The sequence below is a fragment of the Cuculus canorus genome, chromosome 16 (assembly GCF_017976375.1).
Source record: "Cuculus canorus isolate bCucCan1 chromosome 16, bCucCan1.pri, whole genome shotgun sequence".
Classification (NCBI taxonomy): domain Eukaryota; kingdom Metazoa; phylum Chordata; class Aves; order Cuculiformes; family Cuculidae; genus Cuculus; species Cuculus canorus.
This window is the reverse complement of record NC_071416.1, coordinates 4,517,021-4,538,559: the sequence shown is the minus strand read 5'-3', so window position 1 is coordinate 4,538,559 and position 21,539 is coordinate 4,517,021. Positions and strand designations below refer to the sequence as shown.

At 47.7% G+C, this 21,539-nt stretch overlaps 1 protein-coding gene across 1 annotated transcript; it reads right to left on the bottom strand.

Annotated features, from left to right (window-relative positions):
• Window positions 1-469: 469 nt before the first annotated feature.
• Window positions 470-9,865, bottom strand: EDEM2 (ER degradation enhancing alpha-mannosidase like protein 2). The gene is made up of 11 exons (XM_054081876.1): window positions 9,748-9,865; window positions 9,571-9,681; window positions 9,452-9,491; window positions 7,963-8,068; window positions 6,828-6,953; window positions 5,919-6,130; window positions 4,209-4,350; window positions 3,810-3,934; window positions 2,961-3,105; window positions 1,692-1,813; window positions 470-1,220 (listed from the first exon to the last, which is right to left on the bottom strand). Exons 1-11 carry the CDS (start codon window positions 9,846-9,848, stop codon window positions 729-731), a joined length of 1,722 nt encoding a protein of 573 aa, XP_053937851.1. The 5' UTR covers window positions 9,849-9,865; the 3' UTR covers window positions 470-728.
• Window positions 9,866-21,539: the final 11,674 nt, after the last annotated feature.

Sequence of the window (21,539 nt, the reverse complement as noted above, 5' to 3'; positions counted from 1 at the left end):
AGCTCCACTGCAGGGTAACTCAAACCTTTTGTACTCCAGATTCCACCTATGTTTGCAGACATTACCTGGACGCTTACTTGAACCGGTTTCAGGCTGGTGGTACCTGAACCACACTGACTCCACATAGAGGAACTGAGCAATTTTCTCTATTGCAACCGCTTTCCTCCCCCCCCAAACTCCCCCTGCCATCCTTCATGCTCGACAGACAGCTAGATTTACAAAGCCTCCACCTCAAAATCAAAAGGTTTTCTCAACTGGTCATCAATCAGGCTAACCGCATATTCATGAAGAGGCCAAAGATACGAGGTGGAGACCTGTAATCTCCAAAGTGAAGCCAAGGCTAGGAATCCCTGCTTTTCTCCTTCTGACAGGGAACGGCTCACGCTCATTTTTGTAGAAAATAGCATGCTATGGACTCTGTGCAAGCCTGGAATACTTCAAAACAAACTCACAATGAAATACACAAGGTATCTCTAACCTGTAGACTTTTCTCTTTCTGAACTCTTTTGCTGTTCAGACAACTAGTTGGTTTGAGATTGGCAACGTTACAGCATTAACAGCTGGTAACTGAATCACATTTCATGAATCAGCAGTAGCAAAATTTAATGGGAAGCAGTTTCCCTTCACAATACAATTCAGATTGTGAGGTATGACTTTTTCCATTATGAAACTATAAAAATATATTCCAGAGTCTGAATCAATAATTTAAACTGACAGTGAAAACAGCATCAGGTGTTATCTAGGAAGACCTGTCCCAGTACTGCAAGTTTGGAGTTAAAGGATTGACTGGGGCAACTCAGGAGGGAGTGTGAGTGCTTCCTAGTGTTTCTCTTCTCTCCACCACTCTCTGAAGAGGCATCTTCACGGTCTTTTGCACTCTCCCCTTCACCACGGTCGGAAGCTCTTCTGAAAGTGAATTTCTTGTTTTTCTTCAGCGAGTAAAATTCTTGCATCAAGTCTTCCACCTCCCACTGCTCCTCCTTCCGCTTCCTACAGCAATGCAGCGCAGCAGGGTCTATGGGATGAGCTTCAGTGTTGAAGACGTATCCTCCAGCATTCAAGACGCATTCCCCGTACGGTGTAATCACCACATCAAAGGCTGATCCGTCATTGTGAATGAAGTTGTCTGGGTCAAACAGCAGGTACAAGTATTTTACTGTTTCAGCCAAAAAGAAGGATTCCATGCGATTATCCAGCCTGTGATCTCTCAAGTCTTTGATCTACAAGATAAGAAATGCAGTGGGTTAGAGTTGTATCCAATTCAGTTAAGTTACGAAGTGAGTGGGAAAAGTCAAACCAGCTTGCGATGTGTGTCAGTTAAACAGAAAAGTTTGGCAAAACTTTACCCTCTAATTTAAACAGTTGTGTGTAAAGGTATCAACAAGTTTTCAGATATTTTGAATTAGCACAGTCTAGCAACAAGGAACAGGAAACTAGCAATCAGGAGAAATGTACTTCCTACCTGGGAAGAAGAGCCACTGTTGAGGCTCGGAGGGAAAATTACTCCCAGAAACATGACCAGGGGTTACAAGATCATCTTCACACAGAAATACAAGAAGTTTGTTTGAACAAAAAGTCATGTTTCAGCAAAAGCCATCACTTGAACCAAAAAACATCATTCATAGGACTGCTTTCTAAAAGCTGACTTTTAGCAGCCTTTCAGCTGACTTGGCAGTTGATTTAACACTTACAGTTGCAAATCCACAGTCCACCTTGCTGATTTTCTCTATCGACTCCACGGCATCTCTTCCCAGTTCTAAGAGGGTGGGATCTCTTGTAGCTCGGTACAGATACATTGCACTCTCAATCAGCTCTGAAAAAAGACCCAAACATTTGCAAGCATAAAGATTACCAAACCATGTACACAGGGAAGTAGAGATGTTTGTTGTACTAATTTAACAATACTGCTTTAAGATGATCAGGTAAACAGCCCAGGCTGCCTTCTGTTTCATCTGGCTCAAAGCACAGACGTTTGCTTTTATTAAGGATATGCTACAAAGAAATTCACTCCAACCAGATTGCATCAGCTCAGGTAGGAGTAGATAATGTTCCCCTCCCACATTCAGAAGGCAGGAGGGGAGCAAGAGAAAAGGATTACAACTCAGTTGTCAAAAGTAGGAAACAAAGATGATTTTAGAAAAGATTGCAAACAAGAAATTCAACCCTCAAAATACAGTTTTTAAATAATGTAAGCCTCTGAGACAGGGGTATCTAAACCACCACGAAAACCGGGACGATGGTCATACTCTATACAGGCAACATCTGCTCTGGGCTGTGTTTACTTACTAAAGAAACAGGTCTTTTTGGATGCTACAATACCTTTGGAAGTTAATTCTGATAAGTAATTTTGGTAGAAATGTCCAATGTGTGTATCACCTGAACACTCAGACCAAAACAAAATAAATTCCTCTCATTTACAAAGTTTCGCTGACCCAATAATCAGGTGTGATTTTTTATTGCCAAAGTTGTAGAAAAAACAAAACCAGAAAAGACAACAGATCATTTCACTCAGTATCACAGCCAACATATAATACTTCTTAGGTGTAACTAGAATTAGTTTCTTTCAGGAACTCGGAGCTAGGGTGGTCTATTCATACTCACTTTCACTTCCTAAATTTGAAGGATGGAAGCAGTCACATTAACATTTTGCATGACTTTAACACATCTCATGTCAGACACTTAAACACATCAATCCCACATTGTGAACTCAAGTAATTCACAAGCTCTCTTTATATGGTGACACTGGAGTCTGCTTCCTTTAAAAGGCAGCTCTGCCTTTGTGAACAGCAGAATACAAACCACGTAGCTTTGACTATGGAAATCGCTGGTAAAGCACACGCAGGAACTAAGTCAAAGCAAAACTAGGGAGGAGCTTCTGGAGGGCAGGTATCGCTAATGCTTAATCTCACCACCAGAGGAAAAGCAGGGCTCCAGTGCCTTTTTCTTTTATTGCTGCTTACCTGGCCTGAGTGGATATCCTTCTCTCTTGTCCACCGTGTAGCCCTGGGGAATGTTGTAGAACTCAGGCAGCCCACCAAACTGCTTCCAGACAGTGTAATAGTTGAGGAAGGTTCGCATGGCAGTATCTACATCCCCAATTAGGCTCTAAGAGAGAGGAAACAATTAGCAAAACAACTTCTGAGTGAAGAAGAAACAGTACAAGAATTGATGCAATAACACTCCTATTGTCAAAGCAAGAGATGGTGACAGAAATGCGTTGTTTAGCAGATCTGAACAGTGTACATAATATTTAGACATGACACCCTAAGTCTAGGTAGGACCAAAAAGACAGGTGCTGCTTTTCTGTTTGATCGCATTCCACACACCTGAAATAATATGAATTCTCTTTGATTTTTAGTCAACAGAAGGCTGAGTTCCTTCAGTCAACATTTCTGTTAGTCAACTCCACTCCATTTCAGTGGGAATAAAGTCCCCGACCTAACCTAAGCATTGATGAGAAAGCAAACCACTCAACAGCAAAGTATTCACGCAAATAAAACATCTATAAGGTGCTCGAAAAAGAGGTGTGGTTTTCTTTTGCCTCATATTCTCAGGTGGATTAGGGGATCGCTGTCAGTGCAGCTAGCTATAGCAGAACTGCTCTCTGTCATGCCTAATGGAAGATGTTTTCATAGAACATAGATAAAACCAACATCTGGTCTTCTACGGGCTCAGACTGTTGGAGATTTCACCAGAGATCAAAACTGACACCAGCAATGATGAGGTTTATATTTCTAACTTCGATATCAAAGAGCAACCCAAGACAGATGAACAGAATCGCCACATGCTACTGGTACGACAGCTCTTACCTGTAGGCCTGGCCAGTAGGCCTCCAGGGACTGAAAAACAGGCATGGACACTGTTCCTTTGTACATCTGAACCCAGAGATACCAGTCATCAAACTTTGTGTAATTTTTGATAGCTTTGTTATATTCTATAAAGAAACATAGATGGGTAGGTAGTCCAACAAAAAAATCTTTAAGAATGAGAGAACTTTTCACTTAAGCCATGTCAAGTGAAGGGCTTCTCAGAGTGGTTACTTTGGTAACTCTCTGTTATCACAAAATTTTACAACAAGACCCTTCAGGAAGAGTTTTGAATGTACCCAATTAGAGTATGCTTCTTTCCCTGTCCCACGTGCACAGTTTTCACAGGTGCAGCCATGGAAGCATTCCTGGGACACTTTGCACAGAAAACAAACCGCTCACCTAGGAACATGGACATCAGCTCCTTGTCCTGCAGGAGAATAGCACCTTTAACAAGGTATTCAAAGTAGGAATCCACTCCTGCCCCGATGCCAGCATCTTGGGCCACCCACTTCGCTGTTATCACATCAATGTGGTTACCAACCTGGAAGAAGTGAGGGGAGGAAAGAACACGTTAACATGGAAATAAAGCTAATCTATTAAATTAACATTAAAAAAAAAAATCCCACAACACAACCAGACAACAAAACCTTGGCCTTTTTTTAGGGCACCACTTCACCGATTCACAATCTCAACACCAACTCACATTTTCTCCATTAACAGATGCATTTTTCAGAATCAGGGAAGTACAAATTGTGTAAAATATAACTTTGGAATTTTATGCTTCCAATATAAACGCTGCACTGGCCAAATCAAAGTATCATAGAATCATACAATAGTCTGGGCTCAAAAGGACCTTAAAGATCATCCTGTTCCAACCCCCTGCCATAGGCAGGGACACCTCCCACTGGCTCAGGCTGCCCAAGGCCCATCCAACCTGGCCTGGAACACCTCCAGGGATGGGGCAGCCACAGCTTCCCTGGGCAACCTGGGCCAGGGCCTCACCACTCTCATGGTGAAGAAATTCTTCCTTATGTCTAGTCTAGTAGCATCATTATGCTACTGTAAAAATACAGAGTTTCAACATGATGTGCCTGGTCTTAATTCACATCCTACAAAACATCCCTCTGTACTCGGTGTTGGTGAGACCGCACCTTGAGTACTGTGTTCAGTTCTGGGCCTCTCACCACAAGAAGGATGTTGAGGCTCTGGAGCATGTCCAGAGAAGAGCAACAAAGCTGGTGAGGGTGCTGGAGAACAAGTCTTATGAGGAGAGGCTGAGAGAGCTGGGGTTGTTTAGCCTGGAGAAGAGGAGGCTGAGGGGAGACCTTATTACTCTCTACAACTACCTGAAAGGAGGTTGTGGAGAGGAGAGAGCTGGCCTGTTCTCCCAAGTGACAGAGGACAGGACAAGGGGGAATGGCCTCAAGGTCTGCAAGGGGAGGGTCAGGCTGGATATCAGAAAAAAATTCTTCACAGAGTCATCGGGCACTGGAACAGCTGCCCAGGGAGGTGGTCGAGTCGCCTTCCCTGGAGGTGTTTAAAGAACGGGTTGATGAAGTGCTTAGAGACATGGTTTAAGGGAGTGTTAGGAATGGTTGCACTCGATGATCCAGTGGGTCCTTTCCAACCTGGTGATTCTATGATTCTATGAAAAGAGGAGGATGAAAAGGTCCAGATAAAGATGAAGGCCAAGGACACAGAAGGCATGACAGCCGCCATGCTAATATTTAAATAGATCCTGCAAGCCTTGGACTCCTCAGCTTAGAAAGCAGCCCAGATGATGGAGAATACAACACACCATCCTGATTTGCTTAACAAAGGTGAAGAAGATCAGCTATTTAGTTTGTTTCTTGAACCCCCATAGCAGACATTTGTCTCTCAGCCACGTTTGTTGTGGAGCAGAACAACGGCATAATGCTGGGCTGCACCCTAAAGCAGAGCGCTGCAGGTGTCTGGGAACAATGTCAAACACATGACTTCAACCCAGTTACCAGCACTGTGGTTGTCTATCTACTTCTGTCTCTCTGTTTATGCTTTTATGCACAGAATTGCATCCACAAAGCTAGACAAAAAGCAGGGCAGCAATTTTAAAGCCCATTTCTCACTCACCAGCCCAATATCTGAGCGATTTTTCCACAGTGCCTTCAGAGCCTTCCTGGCAACATCCTCGAACACAGGGTCACCCGTTAAGTGGCTTAAAGTGGCAAATTCTACTATAAATGTGCCAATTCCAGCAGTACAGGTAACTGGAGTCTCCCCAGGGTTTACTCCATGCAGCAAGTTCACTGTTCCATACGGCATCCCAGTTGGGGTCTGAAAAGCTGAAACATTGCATTTTCAGTTCAGCGCTGTTAGGTTTGACAGACTGTGAGCATCAGATTCCACTGCAGACAGGCAAGAAACAAGGCTAGAGCAACTGAAGTAACTGCAAACAATTAAATGAAAGGCAAGTGCAATCCTGGGAGGGACAGCGAGGGTACCTCAGGCTACAGGCAGACTTGGGAAAGCGCCGCAGACCTCTCTCACCTTGCCCAGTGCAGCAAACTGCATCCCTACATTTTTTACAGCACCAGCAGGGTAGTTAAAATAGAATTACACACAACGGTCAGCAAACGCTGAGCTTGTGATTACTCAGTGGTAGCCCGAGTGCAGGCCACAGAAGGGAATGGTGCCATGCTCTCAGGGCATACTCTCTAGCAGCCAACAAAGGGGAAGATAAGCCTGCATCTTATCTTTACAAGCTGCTCTTTTACAGCCATTATTTATTATTTATATTAAATATATTTCCACTCAACAAGCAGTAAACAAACTGATGTGTTAAGTACATAAAACACCTGGCATGCATATACACAACTGGTACCACGCTTTTCGCAATGTCTTCCCTGCAAGTTAAACCTGCTTTGAGCTCAGGCAATGCAGGATCATGGGATGAGTTCAAACGTCAAGCAGTGACGCTTCTCCAAATGCATCGGTCCACTCAAACTACAGCAGAGCAACACAAACTGGACAAGTTCTCACCCGGCAGAAGTTTGCGAGCTGCTTCCTCCGCCATCCTCAGAAGAGGTCCAGAGCATGGCCAGCCCACTTCCACTTCAATGCCAGCCTTCTTCGACAGCAAGTGAGCAGAGAGGAGACCTCCCACTACTGGAATGGGCACAGGGAGAATCTCATTAAAAAACACAGAGGAAGAATGAAATCTGAAACCGCTTCTATTTATCTGTATTTGTCACGATGCAGAGGCAGTGTTTATGGAGAAGAAAAGCAAGATGGATCATTTTTAACAGCCTAATTCAATATGCCACAAAAGAAGAGTGGTTTGTTTCTTCCTGTCTGTTTGCAATACGTAGCAGATAGATATCGCCCAGTATTTTAGAAGCAACAATTTGCCCTACTACACCCACGCCACCCTGCAAACAATCAAGCAAGATAATGAACATAAATATGATATGAATTCCATTTCATTTTTTCCAGACAGCTTAATGCCATGTTTGTGCACAGAGCTGTAAATTCTTAGGGAAAAAATGCCTAGGCCAAAGTCATGAATTTCCATGGGGCTGAGAGAGGCAGGGAGTTACTGGCCCTTCTCTCAGGCTTATCTACCGTCACACAACAAGGACATGCACTAATTACAGTACTGAAAAACCTGTCTCAGCAGTTTTAGACAGGACAAACAAAATGGGATAACTAACAATCTTGTTCCCTGCCAATGCCTTTAGCTGGACAACTGTGAAGCAGTTAGGTTTCACCTAGGTACAAGATTCCAAAGGCCTTGTGATTTTCACGAAGCAAGACAAGTTTCAGCTTACGAGGCAGAAGGAGGCGATCAATAACCTCTATTCCAACGTGGTATATAGAAAAGTATTCAATTTGCACCATTTCAGTGCAGAAGGTGTTTATTCCAAAGCTTAAAACCTGCCACCATAATATGGAAATGGCCACGTCTGCTTCTATCTGTGTTGACGCAGGAAGCAAAAACGTGATGTGCAAAGATAAAAAGGAAGTGACACTTCTTCAGGATTTTTCTGTGTGTTTGCGCATCCTGCTACACTGCGCTACAAATCCACTCTGACCACTGCCTCATTACCTGTGTGTACAGCTCAGGCTCCTACAGGAAGGTAATTCAGCATAAACACTGTGGAAAAACCCACCTCACCTCGAATATTAGTTTCAAAGACAGATGCATTGACATCAATATCAAAATCCACCCCATCCTGCAGCACATTGACAATTCGCTGGAACTCAGAAACATTTCCTAGGATCTGTAGGGGAAGCAGAAAACAAGGCTCAGAGTTCATAGGAAAACAGAAGCACAATTCACTGTCAGAGGCCAATTCTAGTTTTGCTTTTACTATTTTGTGAAATAAAGAATTGCAACTAGTAGTAAAAAAGTAACTGTTTAACATCATAGAATCCTAGAATGGTTTGGGCTGGAGGGGACCTCAAAGCCCATCCAGTTCCAACCCTCTGCCCTGGGCAGGTATGCCTCCCACTGGATCAGGTTGCTCGAAGCCCCATCCAACCTAGACTGGAACACCTCCAGGGATGGGGCAGCCACCACTTCTCTGGACAACCCGTTCCAGTGCCTCCCCTCCCTCATAGTTACAAATTTGTTCCTAAAACTTCATCTCAACATTCCCTCTTTCAGCTTAAACCCATACCCCGCATCCTATCCCTACACTCCCTGATCAAGAGCCCCTCATCAGCATTCCTGGAGCCCCTTTGAGTACTGGAAGCTGCCCTAAGATCTCCCTGGAGCCTCTTCCAGGCTGAACAACTGCAGCTCTCTCAGCCTGTCCTTCTATGAGAGATTCTCAAGCCCTTGCATCAGCTTTGTGGCCTCCTCTGGACTTGCTCTAGTGGATTTATGTCCTTCCTGTGCTGAGAACTTTGCACATTTCACATCTTTATACCTGACTCAGAAGGGGAGCTCTGGCCACCTGCCTCTTAGGGCTGGAGCCAAGAGAAAAGCTCCTGTGTCAGTTAATATCTAATTCTCCACCATTTCCACCGGCTTGCACCAGAAACAGTGTGGCCAGCAGGAGATGGAAAGGGATTGTGCCCCCATACTCGGGATTAGTGAGGTTGCATCTCAAATCCTGTGAACAGTTTTGGGCCCCTCACTACAAGAATGACATTGAGAGGCTAGAGCATGTTTGGAGAAGGTAAATGGAGCTGGTGAAGGGGCTGGAGAACAAGCCTTTTCAGAGGTGGCTGAGGGAACCGGGGTTGTTTAGCCTGGAGAAAAGAAGGTTGAGAGGAAACCTCATCATTCTCTACAACTCCCTGAAAGGAGGTTGCGGTGAGGTGGGTGCTGGTCTCATTTCCCAAGTAAGAACTAATAGAAGAAGTAATGGCCTCAAGTTGTGCCAGGGGAAGCTCAGATTGGACATTGGGAAAAATTTCTTTACTTGAAGAGGGGTGAAGCACTGGCAGAGGCTGCCCAGGGCGGTGGTTGAGTTCCCATCCCTGGAGATGTTTTAAAAGACGGGCAAACAAGGTGCTCTGGGATCTGGTTTAGCAGTGGACCGGTACGGCCTGACTCGATGATCTCAGAATTCTTTTCCAATGTCAAAATTCCATGATTCTACGACTCCCCCGCGGCAGAGCCGGGAGGGAAAGGAGCGCGGAGGGCTCGTACTCACTAGTAGGGTGTCCAGGGCGTCGATCAGCGTGAGGGAGAAGCTGTGAGGGGGAGAGAGGCGGGTGAGGCCGAGCGGGGAGGAGGCCCCGCGGCCCTGCCCCGCCCCGGGCCGGCCCCTACCTGCCCCAGGTGTCCTGCCCGTCGCAGGTGAGTGGCCGCAGCTCGTCGTAGGGGAAGGCGCTCTCCAGGTAGTGCTCGTAGGCGTGGTAGAACATGCCGCGTACCCGCTCCCTGCAGCACAAACACCGTCAGCCCCCGCTTCAGAGCCGCCTCAGAGCCGCCTGGGCCCGCACTCACCGGTACGAAGCGATGTCCAAGGGCCGCGCGGCCCCGCCGGGAGCCGGGACCCACATCACCCACAGGCAGAGCAGGGGAGTGAGGGAACGCAGCCCCGCCATGGCGGAACCACCCCCCAGCCAATGGGAGCGCGAGGAGCGTGGCCCCGCCCGGCCCGGCCCGACGACCAATGGGAGCAAGCGGAGCACGGCCCCGCCCCTCCCTACAGCCAATGGGAGCGCGCAGAGCGTGGCCCCGCCCCGCCCTGCACCAATGGGAGCGAGCGGAGGAATGTCCCGACCGGCCCGACAGCCAATGGGAAAGCGAGGAGCATGGCCCCGCCCCGCCCCGCCGCCAATGGGAGTGCGAGGAGCATGGACCTCCCCGCCCCCCGGCCAATGGGAGCCCTCAGCACACGGCCCCTACCGGCCCGGCAGCCAATGGAAGCGTGCAGAGTATCGCCCCGATAGGCCCCGCAGCCAATGGGAGGGCGCGCAGAATGCTGCGGCACCGCGAGACAGCCAATGGCAGCGCGCGGGGAGTACGCACAGTGCCAGAGTGCCCCGCCCTGCCCCTGCCTGCAACCAATGAGAGCAGGCGGCGCACGGCTCCTGTCCCGCCCTGCCCCGGGTGGTAGACAGTGGGAGCGCCCGGGGCACCGCTCCGGCACCGCCCCTCCTTAGGTGGTAGTCAATAGAAGCGAGGGGCTCATCGCACAGCTCCGTACAGCAGCCAATAGGAGAGCCGGGCCTATGAGCTCCGCCCCGCCCTGCCTTGCGTGGCAGCCAATGAGAGAGCTCTGCGCATGCGCACAGCTCGGAAGGCCCGCCCCCGCCACCGTCCTGCCTTGCGCAGCAGCCAATGAGAGAGCAGTGCGCTTGCGCACAGCGTGGAATGCTCTGTTTCCCCCCCGCCTTGGGCTGCGGCTGTCGGGGTGTGTGGGGGGGGTCAGTGAAGCTGACGCGGATATGGGGTTTTCGCGTCCCTTCAGGAATGGTCGCGCGTTACCGGAGGCCGTGGCTCCCCGTGGTGGGGGCAGATAGAGAATCCTAGGAAGGGTTTGGATTGGAAGGGACCTCAAAGCCCATCCAGTTCCACCTCAGCCATGGGCAGGGACACCTCCCACTGGATGCGGTTGCTCCAAGTCCCATCCAACCTGGCCTGGAACCCCTCCAGGGATGGGGCAGCCACCACTGCTCTGGGCAACCTGGGCCAGGGCCTCCCCACCCTCATTGTGAAAAATTTCTTCCTACTATCTAGTCTAAATCTTCTTCCTTCCATTTTAGAGCCAGTTCCTCTTGTCCCCTCATTCCAGGCCCTTGTATAAATTCCCTTCCCAATTACCTGGACCCTCTTTCAGCATTTGAAGTTGCTCTGAGGTCTCTGCAGAGCCTTCCAGGCTGAACAACCCCAACTTTCTCAGCCTGTCCTCATACAGGAGGTGCTTCAGCCCTCGGATCATCTTTGCGGCCTCCTCTGGGATTCCAGAGCTGGACACAAGGCTCCAGGAGTCTTGTGAGAGTGAAGTAGAGGGGAACAATCCCCTTCCCTCACCCTGCTGGTCAAGCTTCTGTTGATGCAGCCCAGGATACGTTTGGCTGGTTGTGCATAACCTCCCTGGGTGGGTGAGAAGGCCCTGAGGGAGCTGGAGTAGCTATAAATGACAGTAAATGTTAGCATACACTGCCATGGTTTTGCAGCAATGACACATGACCAGCAATGTTGCCAAACCCCTGGGAAGGTGCTTGTCCTGTGGTGGGAAGTGGAGATGGTTCCTGCTACCACTTCTATGCAATTCCTGTGGCAGCAAGGCTGGAAATAACCCAGAATATTTGTGAATCGACTGGGAGGCTGTTTTTAAGCCTTCCTCCTGACAAACCATCCTCATACTCTCCCTCTCCTTCAAACCCAGCTGTCGGCAAGACCTGTGTGATGCCTCAGGATGCACAGCCAAGAAGGCAGCAGCCCAGCCTGTGCATGGGGCTCTGTGTGTGTGGGTCACCTCCTGCCCTGGGAGTGGGCTTCAAACCCTGTTGTGTGCCCCTGTATTCGAGTACAGCTGCTCCCAGTCTCATTCCCTGCAAATTGTGCCAGGGGAGGTTTAAGTTGGATAGTAGGAAAATTTTCTTTACCAAAAAAGTGGTTAAGCACTGGAACCATCTGCCCAGGGCAGTGGTGGAGTCTCCATCCCTGGAGATGTTCAGAGAATGTGTAGATGTGGCACTTTGGGACATGGTTTAGTTGGCATGGTGGAATTGGGCTGACGGTTGGACTGGATGAGCTTAGCAGTATTTTCTGACCTTAATGATTCTATGAGTCCCCTGTGGGTGTTGGCAGTGTGGTTCCTGTCAGGGAAGATTTCAGAGCCCATACTCTACTCCCAGTGTGACTGCACTGAGTTTAACGCCCTGCTACTGAGCCAGCAGTTTACATTTTTACATTGGAGCGATTGTCAGAGCTCTCTCCACCTACATCTTTAGATTTTGATTGGCGCACAATAAATCCTTCCATTTCTCCCCTATTTGTGCCTGTAGGTGAGGAGGTTTGGGATGGGACCCTGACAGGGAGAGCAGAAACAAGAAGAGAAGTGATGAGCCAGTACTTTGTCTGGCAAAGGTGCAGCGTGTAGAGATTCAAACCAAAGCATCTTGCTTGCAGGAGGGGAAGGGACACAAATAACCCAACACTTTGTCATCTTCTGCTGGTCTTTGATATCAGGAAGGACAGGCTGTTGATGTTCTCTAATGGAATAAACTCACTTTCCCACAGGGCTGTGCCCAGGGCTGTCCCACTAGATGTCAGTGCACACTCGTGTGCCAGCACCGCTTCCCCAAGCTCTGCTCTGTGGTGGCAACAAAAACCCACCAAGTAATTTCGACATATTGTTCATTTGCTGCGGCTGTAATTTAGGTTTCCAGGGCCATTTATCATAAAGCTGTCTGCTTTCTTATTCCATGGCTCAAGGCTGCTGGAGTATATCTTGCTGCGTTCCTGAGAGAATCACAGTATTGGAGTTGATTTCACTAAAAGCTGTCACAGTACATTACTGGAGCGCGTTTTATTGAAGTTCATTTTCCAGACTTAAATTTAACAGTGTTCTAGACCACTGTCATTTACCATATACCGGAACAGTAATTTCTCTATCAAAGTCAGTTATTGAATTCTAAAGTGTTTTTGAAACCGATACAGTATGTGAGTTGAAAGAAAAACAGGACAACCAGAGGGGGAGGCGTACAGTGTCTCTCCACCAGCTTCTGAGGGAGAGATGGGAAGGTGGGAGCGCACAACCACCATGGCGATGGAAGAAACAGGCTCCTTGGAGGCAACAGCCATGGCAGGCAGGTTGTAATTAGATGATCTTTAAGGTCTCTTCCAAATCAAACCATTCTATAGTCGATGAGAAGCTTGACATGAACCGTCAAGGTGCGTTCACAGCCCAGAAGCAACCATATCCTGGGCTGCATCAAAAGAAGCATGGCCAGCAGGTCGAGGGAGGGGATTCTCCTATGAGACCTCATCTGGAATACTGTGTCCAATTCTGGAATCCTCAATGTAAGGAGATGGAGCTGTTGGAACAAGTCCAGAGGAGGCTACAGAGATGATCAGGTGGCTGGAGCACCTTCCATCTGAGGACAGGCTGAGAGAGTTGGGGTTGTTCAGCCTGGAGAAGAGAAGGCTTGGAGGAGACCTTATAGCAACCTTTCAGTACCTGAAAGGGGCTACAAGAAAGCTGGAGAGGGACCATTCATAAAGGCTCGTGGTGACAGGACAAGGGGGAATGGGTATAAACCGGAGAGGGGCAGATTTAGGCTTGATATAAGAAAGAATTTCTTCACTGTGAGAGTGGTGAGACACTGGCCCAGGTTGCCCAAGGAAGTTGTGGCTGCCCCATCCCTGGAGGTGTTCCAGTCCAGGTTGGATGGGCCTTGGGCAGCCTGAGCCAGTGGGATGTCCCTGACCATGGCAGGGGGGTTGGAATTGGATGATCTTTAAGGTCTCTTCCAACCCAAACTATTCTATGATTCTGTGATTCTATGATTGTGGTCACTAATTGCATTAATTGAAGTGTTGTAAGTGGTTGGTGCATGCCATGGAAAAAAATGTGGCTAACTGCAACAGAGTTGAGCTGAGCATTATGGAAGAGCTTTCCATCTCTCAACCTGCAAGGGCTGTGGGTAGCAAAGAGCAAAACAAGGGTTGAACAGAGGAGGGGGACGTAAGTGGGACTGAAGGGCAACAAAGCAGTGTCTGGGAGAGCCAGGTTGATCAAAACTGCGCTGGTTGTGAAAGGGTTGTTTAGCCTGGAGAAGAGGAGGCTGAGGGGAGACCTTATCACTCTCTGCAACTACCTAAAATGAGGTTGCAGAGAGGTGGGTGTTGGTCTCTTCTCCCAAGTGACAAGAGGGAGTGGCCTTAAGTTGCGTCAGGGGAAGTTTGGATTGGACATTAGGAAAAATTTCTTCACTGAAAAGGTTCTCAAGCGCTGGCAGAGGCTGCCCAGGGAGGTGGTTGAGTCACCGTCCCTGGAGGTGTTTAAAAGGCAGGTACATGAAGTTCTTAGGGACATGATTTAGTAGTGGACAGGTGCTGTTGGAGCTGATGATCTCAAAGGTCTTTTCCAACCTAATGATTCTATGACTTTGTTGTTGCCACCACAGAGGGGCTCTCAGAGCCATGTGGGAGCAGCTCCTTTGGCCAGAAAGGAATGTGCTGTGCTGCAGCTTGGGGTGTCAGACAGCGTGGCTGCGGCTGTTGCTCGGCCCCAGCGTGTGGGGTGAACAATGACTTCTTGGTGGGTGGCAATGAAATTTGGTAATAAACATAGAGGCAGCTGGTGGGACAGAGATTATCTGGAGGAAAGAGTGGTTTTCAGTGTGGCTGTGGCATACACCAGAGGAGCATTACTGTGGTGAGCACATAATATCATACAAATTACAGGGGCTTCGATGCAATAAATCAAAGAAGATGCGGGGAGTGGTGCTTTCAAATGGACAGAGTATGTTACTAAAATATTTAGGCTGCATCAGAGTTAAGTGCTTCTTCAGATGCCTTGCTCCAGCTCATCAGGCTTTCTGTCTTTATGAAAAGGCCACTGGCAAAATAGTATGAAGTTTCATTTGGATGTAGGGGAGGCTGTAATTACAGGGATGTTTAACGCTTTGGTTTATGACATCTTTAGGCTGAGGACTTGTTTACTACCTGCCATTACCATAAGTGGTGCTGTTGCCCTGCTTGCAATTTTGATGCCCATTAAGATGGAAACTGTATGTAAATCAGGATCGCCCATTAATATTTATAATTCATGGTGGAATGTAGGAGTTTGTCTGTTATGAGAAGAACAGTAAACAGGAGTTTTATGAACACTGAAAACTGTTGCCAAGGTGGTTCTATTGAAATAATTTTCCTTTGCAGCTGAACATCAATTCTTAATTTTAGTGGCACGCATAGCAGGATGGAAACGATGATTGATTTTTCTCCAAGTGCTGTGGGCTGCTGCAGTTGAGATTTCACTATAAAAGACTAGACATTTCCAATTGCTTTTTGTAAGTTCAGAATTGATTTTATTTGTTTAGCACCTGACTAACATAATAAAAGAGAAAAGAAATACAGCCAAATATAAGACACAGAAAACTCACAAGCTACTTGGTTTCTGGTCTTCTTTTTCATGCTGCGATATTAAGCCATGCTGCAATTTAAAGAAGAGTGAGCTGGATTGCCAGCTGTCTGAATGTGACTGGCAAGGTGTCCCCATGAGGCACAGCCCTGCACTCCTTGACAGGGGGTAGGAACAGATGTGTCCCACCATAGTGACACTCAGCAAGCAACAGCAAAAGATGAGAAGGGGAGAGCTGATGCAGCACCTCTCCACCATGCAGCTTCCTTGCCTTAAACTGATTCTCTTCAAACCTCTTCTCAATTTTTCTTTCACTACCTAACTTAACAACCTATGTAGTTGCAGGAACTGTTGGTAGGCAGCAAGCAGAGAATTAATGTAGCGAGGGCTCCCGTTCCAAGCAGGTCTCTTCCAAACAGGGTTGTGCAGAAGCTGGTTGTGCTGTGTTCACAACGATTTGTGGCTCTGTATAGAGTTTGAATATTTTATGCGAGTCTGGCTTACGGTTGGGATTTTGACAAGTCAGAAAGCAAAAATAAAAACGAGTTAGCATCAATGTGTCCTGGTTTTTAGTATGGGGATTTATGGCACCCACATTACAGGACATCAATAAAGTCCAAAGCTACCACACTTGTGTGAATGTGGTTTAATTTTCTTTATCTGAGCTAGGATTTCCCCATAGGCATTGTGGCTTTGATATTCTTTTGCCAGGAAGATTTAGAGGTGTTCAGATGATTGGTGGCTGTGGAATACAGATAGGTGAACAGGGGACAGGCGGTGATTTGCTTTTACATTAATCCATTTTGTCCCCAGTGGCCAAAGAGCAGGTACACAGCCCTTGGGTGTGGGCAGGGGAGAGGTGTGGGTCTGTCTGCTGTCAGTCCCTTGCACTACGAGAGTCAGGGACTGCCTGCTGCAGCTTTTAGTTTTCTTGGTGAGCTTGCAAAAATAGGAAAATAAAAGGGAGAAGGAGGGTTATTCAGTCTTACACATGATGGGAAAGAGGTGGGAAGTTTGGTTATCAGCCAGGATTTTGACCTTGGAGTTCAAAAACCTTGTGTGTCTGGGAGAATCCTCCACCTTTTGCATTTGCAGAGTGAACGTTGTGAGGAGGGCTGAGTTTACAGCTGGAGAGAGGCAATAAGAGAACCCTCCTGTGGCTCTCTGGGAACACAGAGAGGTGGCAGAGACATTTTGTTCCCTAGTTTATGACTATGTAAAACAAATTCACTGAAACTTGTCACAGAACAAGGATCACCTCCTGTTAGGTAAAAGTCAGAACAGAGGTGAGTTTGCATCTCAAAGCAGGAGTCAAGGACTGTGTGTAGGAGCCTGTAAGTCTGCACTGGCAACTGTGGCCAATGGGAGTGTGGGACCAGAGGGAGGCAGGCTTGGAGCTGCTCTAGGACCTTGTGTTTGGGAAAAGGGAATTTTGTCCAGAGGTTTGGTAGGGAAACGAGGGAGGAAGTGGAACCCCACCAGCAGACAGTCCAGACTTGGGCTGGGGCTTGCACAGAGCTTGAGTGCCTGCTCCCAGCTGGCACCTCTGCAGTGTGGTGTGAACTGTGTGGAGATGGCACAGGAACAGATGTGGAGGAGTCACTTCTCTCCAGCATTCATCTTCTTTTTGCCTTTTTATTTTTGCTTTCAACCTAAAACTACTTTATTGCTGCTACACAAAGTATGATGTGTATCTGACATATATTAAGGCAGCCAGGAGGCAGCTGTGTGACAGCCTCATGCCTTCCTTCTGTCCTTAGACTTATTTTTTGACAGCGGTAAATAGTAAACTCCTCCCTGGTAGTATTGTCTCAATCTGCTCAGGGTAATAATCCAGCAAACCCTGAAAGACATTGTTCTCTGTGCAAATGACTTTGATAATTGCCAATTTTGTGACACAGGCATCGCCGTGAAAACAGCACAGTCAATCTCAGTAAATGGTCATCAACAGAAGCAGCTGCCCTGTGGTACTTGGAGAGGGGATGGTTCGCACTGGGAAGCCAGAGTGGGTCTAGGACAACTCTCTATGATTCTATGAAGTGGCCCAGAAGTGGTCACTTCTGCAGCAGCAGCCTGGACAGAAGTGCTGGCAAAGATGCTTGTATTGAAACCTCTCCATCAAACATTCGGTGGTTTGTAGAGGACTGAAAGAATGAAAACTTATCATTAAGAGCAAAACTTTCAGTTTTCATTTGTTAGTTTGGGATTATTGATAAAAATCAAACATATTTTCACTGGCAGTGACTTTTCAGAGCAGGGTTTGGTGGCTAACCACCCACTCCCTCCGTGGTCAACCAGAGCTGTTTCAGAGGTAGTTTTGCACTCCCGAGTCCCTGGTCTGTGTCCCCAGAGAGCTTCTTCCCCTCTCGACAGTGCTGTGAGACACAGCCGTGCCACCATGACAGCATCTCATGCCAGGTCAGGCACAGGCAGGGATGCCATACCTTTCTGTCTCCTGCTGCTCTGGACCTCTTCAGTGATCATAGAATCATAGGATACTTTGGATTGGAAGGGACCTTAAAGATCACATAGTTCCAACCCCCCTGCCACGGGCAGGGACATCCCCCTGGCTCAGGCTGCCCAAGGCCCATCCAACCTGGCCTTGAACACCTCCAGGGATGGGGCAGCCACAGCTTCCCTGGGCAATCTGTGCCGATGTCTCACTACTCTCATGGTGAAGAAATTCTTTGTAATGTTTAATCTAAACCTGCCCCTCTACGGTTTATACCCATTCCCCCTTGTCCTGTCACCACAAGCCTTTATGAATGGTCCCTCTCCTGCTTTCTTGTAGCCCCTTCAGGTACTGGAAGGTCGCTCTAAGGTCTCCTCCAAGCCTTCTCTTCTCCAGGCTGAACAACCCCAACTCTCTCAGCCTGTCCTCAGATGGGAGGTGCTCCAGCCCTCTGATCATCTCTGTAGCCTCCTCTGGACTTGTTCCAACAGCTCCGTCTCCTTACATTGAGGATTCCAGAACTGGACACAATATTCCAGATGAGGTCTCACAAGAGAGGAATAGATTGGCAGAATCACTTCCCTTGACCTGCTGGCCACGCTGCTTCTTTTGATGCAGCCCAGTGATGATACCAGTCCAGATGTGTCCTCAGTAACCCACTCCTCCGGGTTCCCAGAGCTTCGTGTCTTCTTTCATTCCTCAGGTTCTTGTCTGTTCTGCTGCTCCTTTCTTTCAAAAAAGGGCACGGAGCTTCTCACTGGAGTCCCTATAGCAGCGCTTGGGAAAACACCTTGCTGTCCAAACTGGGCTTAGACAACGGCTCCGTTGCTCCCTGTGCCCTTCTGTCAGCCTGCCAAGGCAGCTCCTGGGGCCTTGAGACCACGGGAAGGTGGTCTGCTTTTGGACCTGGGAGGGTTACTGCTTTTGCTGAGCTCTTGTGATGCTCTTGTCTCTTCTTCTTCCAGGGAAAAGCCTGTTGTGATTCTGGCTGCAGGGAGATGGATGACCACAGCGCTGCGGAGAAGTCACGCAGTTGACAAAGCTGCCAACATGGAAATTATTTTTAAAGGAACCAGTGTGCCTTTTTTGTTAACGATTATGAGTGGTCAAGTAGTAGGTGTGTCACAAGAGGACTATTTTCATGGCACTTCGGCTTCTGCTGTCTGAATCCTCAACTGTCAGTGGGCTGGAGGGCCACTTCCTCACTTGTTTGAAGATGATATTTAATTCTCCTCTGTTAATGTTTTTTTTTTAGAATCTGCTAGACAGCCTCAAATACAAGTGCTGGCTCTGCTTTCATGTCAGACAAAATGCATGTATCGAGGCATTCCTCATTGCTCCAGCTGTGAAGCTCCTTTGAGGCAGTGAGGAGACACAGTGGTGATGGACTCTGAAAGGACAGGCTTCCACATGGAAAGATGGCAGGCTGGCAGTGCAAAACTCCCTGCAATGACCTTCCAGCTCCACCAAAACAGAAGCAGATTCCTGTTTGTGTCAACACAGCAGGAAATCTCAGCTCCAGAGGTGGACATCTACACTGAGAGTGATTCAGCAGAGGACAAAACCACCACCTGTCTCAGCTCCTTGTCCTTGGTGAACCCAAGCATTTTGTTTAGCAATTTACAAAGGAGAAACCAGCAGTGGTGCAAAGGGATAACACCCCAGCCACTCATCCATCATGGCATGGTTTATCTGCTTCTCAAAATGGGTACAGGAGGGTTGGTGGGTGCACAGAACCCTTGGACCTTTCCTACAGCATTTTGAGGGTGCAGCGCATTTATTCTAGATAAGTCCTTGCCTTCATGAGTCTCCATTTCAGCCTGTGTCACATCTGCTCTTCGGTGGCAAATGCAGCAGTGCTGTGGCTTTTGCATCTCAAGTTTTCAGTTATGATTTTTTAAAAATTGGATGAGTCCCAACAAGCAAATAACGACAACAAGTTACCACCCTACCCCAAAAACACACCATAATTCTGGGACCAGGTTTGATAGGATTCTGTCAACGGATCTGAGTTGAATTTTGCTCATTTGAGACCAAGTTGTTGGGGCTCATTTCCTGTCTTTCCCCCTTTCTTGTTTATTTTTGTAGTGTAACAAAACTCTGTGAAGCTTAATATTAGAAATGGGTTAGCACATTTACTGAACCACGCTTGGATGTTTTAAAGGCATTTTGGAGAACATCGTCTTTGTCATTCACTCAAAAAAAATGTAGTAACCAAGTAAAGTGTAGTTAAAATTCAGATGACTAAGCTTATCTAGATTTCAGTCTAACAGGTCTTTGTGGGTAATGCCTTATACCAACACATGCTCTCTGAATTTGTATACAAATGTACAGGTAAAAAAGTGGTTTTCATAGCTGGAAAATATGACCTTTCTGAAATTCTGAAATTTCCTCCTGCTCTCTGAAAATAGAAAAAAAAAACCAATGAAAAATATGAGAGATTTCTTTTGCAGATTAGGGAGAGTTCTTTTAATCTACAGTCAAGGGAAGCTCAAACTGTATTCTGCAAGAATCCTCGGTGAGTCCTATGGCAGATGATAAACGATCCCTGTATTAGCTCTGAGGACTCAGCAGGACTATGCAGTCAGGATATGGGCTGCAAAATTATAAGGTTTTAAAACTTGAGGGCTCCACCAGTTTGCCTCTTTGTTTCAGAGACTTAAAGGGGCAAAGACCTTTTCAGACTTCCTCTTGCTACGCTCAGTGTAAGAAATTTAAAGTTTTTTGTTACTGACAGTTGAGTTTTTTAACTGAACTGCATGACTGCAGGCTGAGATATTAGGATACCAGGCAAATCTCTTGTGTTTGGCCCAAGCAGTGGAAATTCAGGGAATGTCACATCATTCTCCAGGTGCTGCCATGTCTGGCATTTGGCTTTTCTGGAGAATTTAGGCGAGTTTGATTGTGGTTGGGCTGACATCCGAGCATTGTTGGCATGAGCGCCTCAACTGCCTGCATTCCAGCTGGGTCTCGATGGGGTGGCTGTGGAGCAGCACTGCGAGCAGGGAACACTGGTCAAGCAATGCAGCAGCCCAACCTGGAGTCTTGCTGTGTATGTGGGGCTGACACCCCATGGGGGCTGGAGTTGTGACTTTTAGGGGGTCTGCTGGTGTCACAGAACCACCCAGCTTTCCCCAGGAGTGTCTCTCTAGCCATGCCACTGCCAGAGATGCCGCGGTCCCTGTGGAGATGAACCAGCCAGCTCATCTCCTAAGTGCTGCCATCGCAGTGTGGGATTGGGAAATGAAGCGGCACAGCGAAGGAGTTCAGAGGTGCTTGTGCTCCATGCTGCGCACTATAAAAGGTTGGTGAGGAGTGGTTACTCCGCTCTGCAGTGCTGGTTGTGATTACAAACATGCTCCTGCTAATGGGAACATGGCTTTCTGATGTTCCTCATGAGAAGTGAGACTTGCCCATTACAGCACGGCCAGTAGCCAGGCCAGACCAGCACCGGGGCTGCAGCTTTTGCCTTTGCACTTGTGCTGTCTCCCTCCTTCTTCCAGACCCCCCTGGAGGTGGATGTACTGCCATGGTCCTTCTACAACCCTTGGGAGACTCACTCCCATCCAGCCCGTGCCGTGGTAAGGGTCTCTCAGTCTCCCTACTCGCTGTTCTTTGATTAACTAGAAGGGGTAAATGCTCAACCACCAGAGCAGCCAGCTCAAACCTCAGCCTTCTTAATGAGATCCCCTAAGCACTGGTGGTTTTGGTTAATCTCTGATCATATCCAGCTGCTCTTCTGAGACC

What these genes read in the sequence shown, in the direction of transcription:
- EDEM2 (XM_054081876.1), bottom strand. Translation starts at nt 9,848, where the DNA reads ATGGCGGGGCTGCGTTCCCTCACTCCCCTGCTCTGCCTGTGGGTGATG. An exon ending in ACGCCCTGGACACCCTACTA is followed by an intron (nt 8,069 to 9,451) that starts GTGAGTACGAGC and finishes CTTCCCCTACAG; the next exon opens with ATCCTAGGAAATGTTTCTGA. An exon ending in ATCGCTCAGATATTGGGCTG is followed by an intron (nt 4,351 to 5,918) that starts GTGAGTGAGAAA and finishes CACTTCTTCCAG; the next exon opens with GTTGGTAACCACATTGATGT.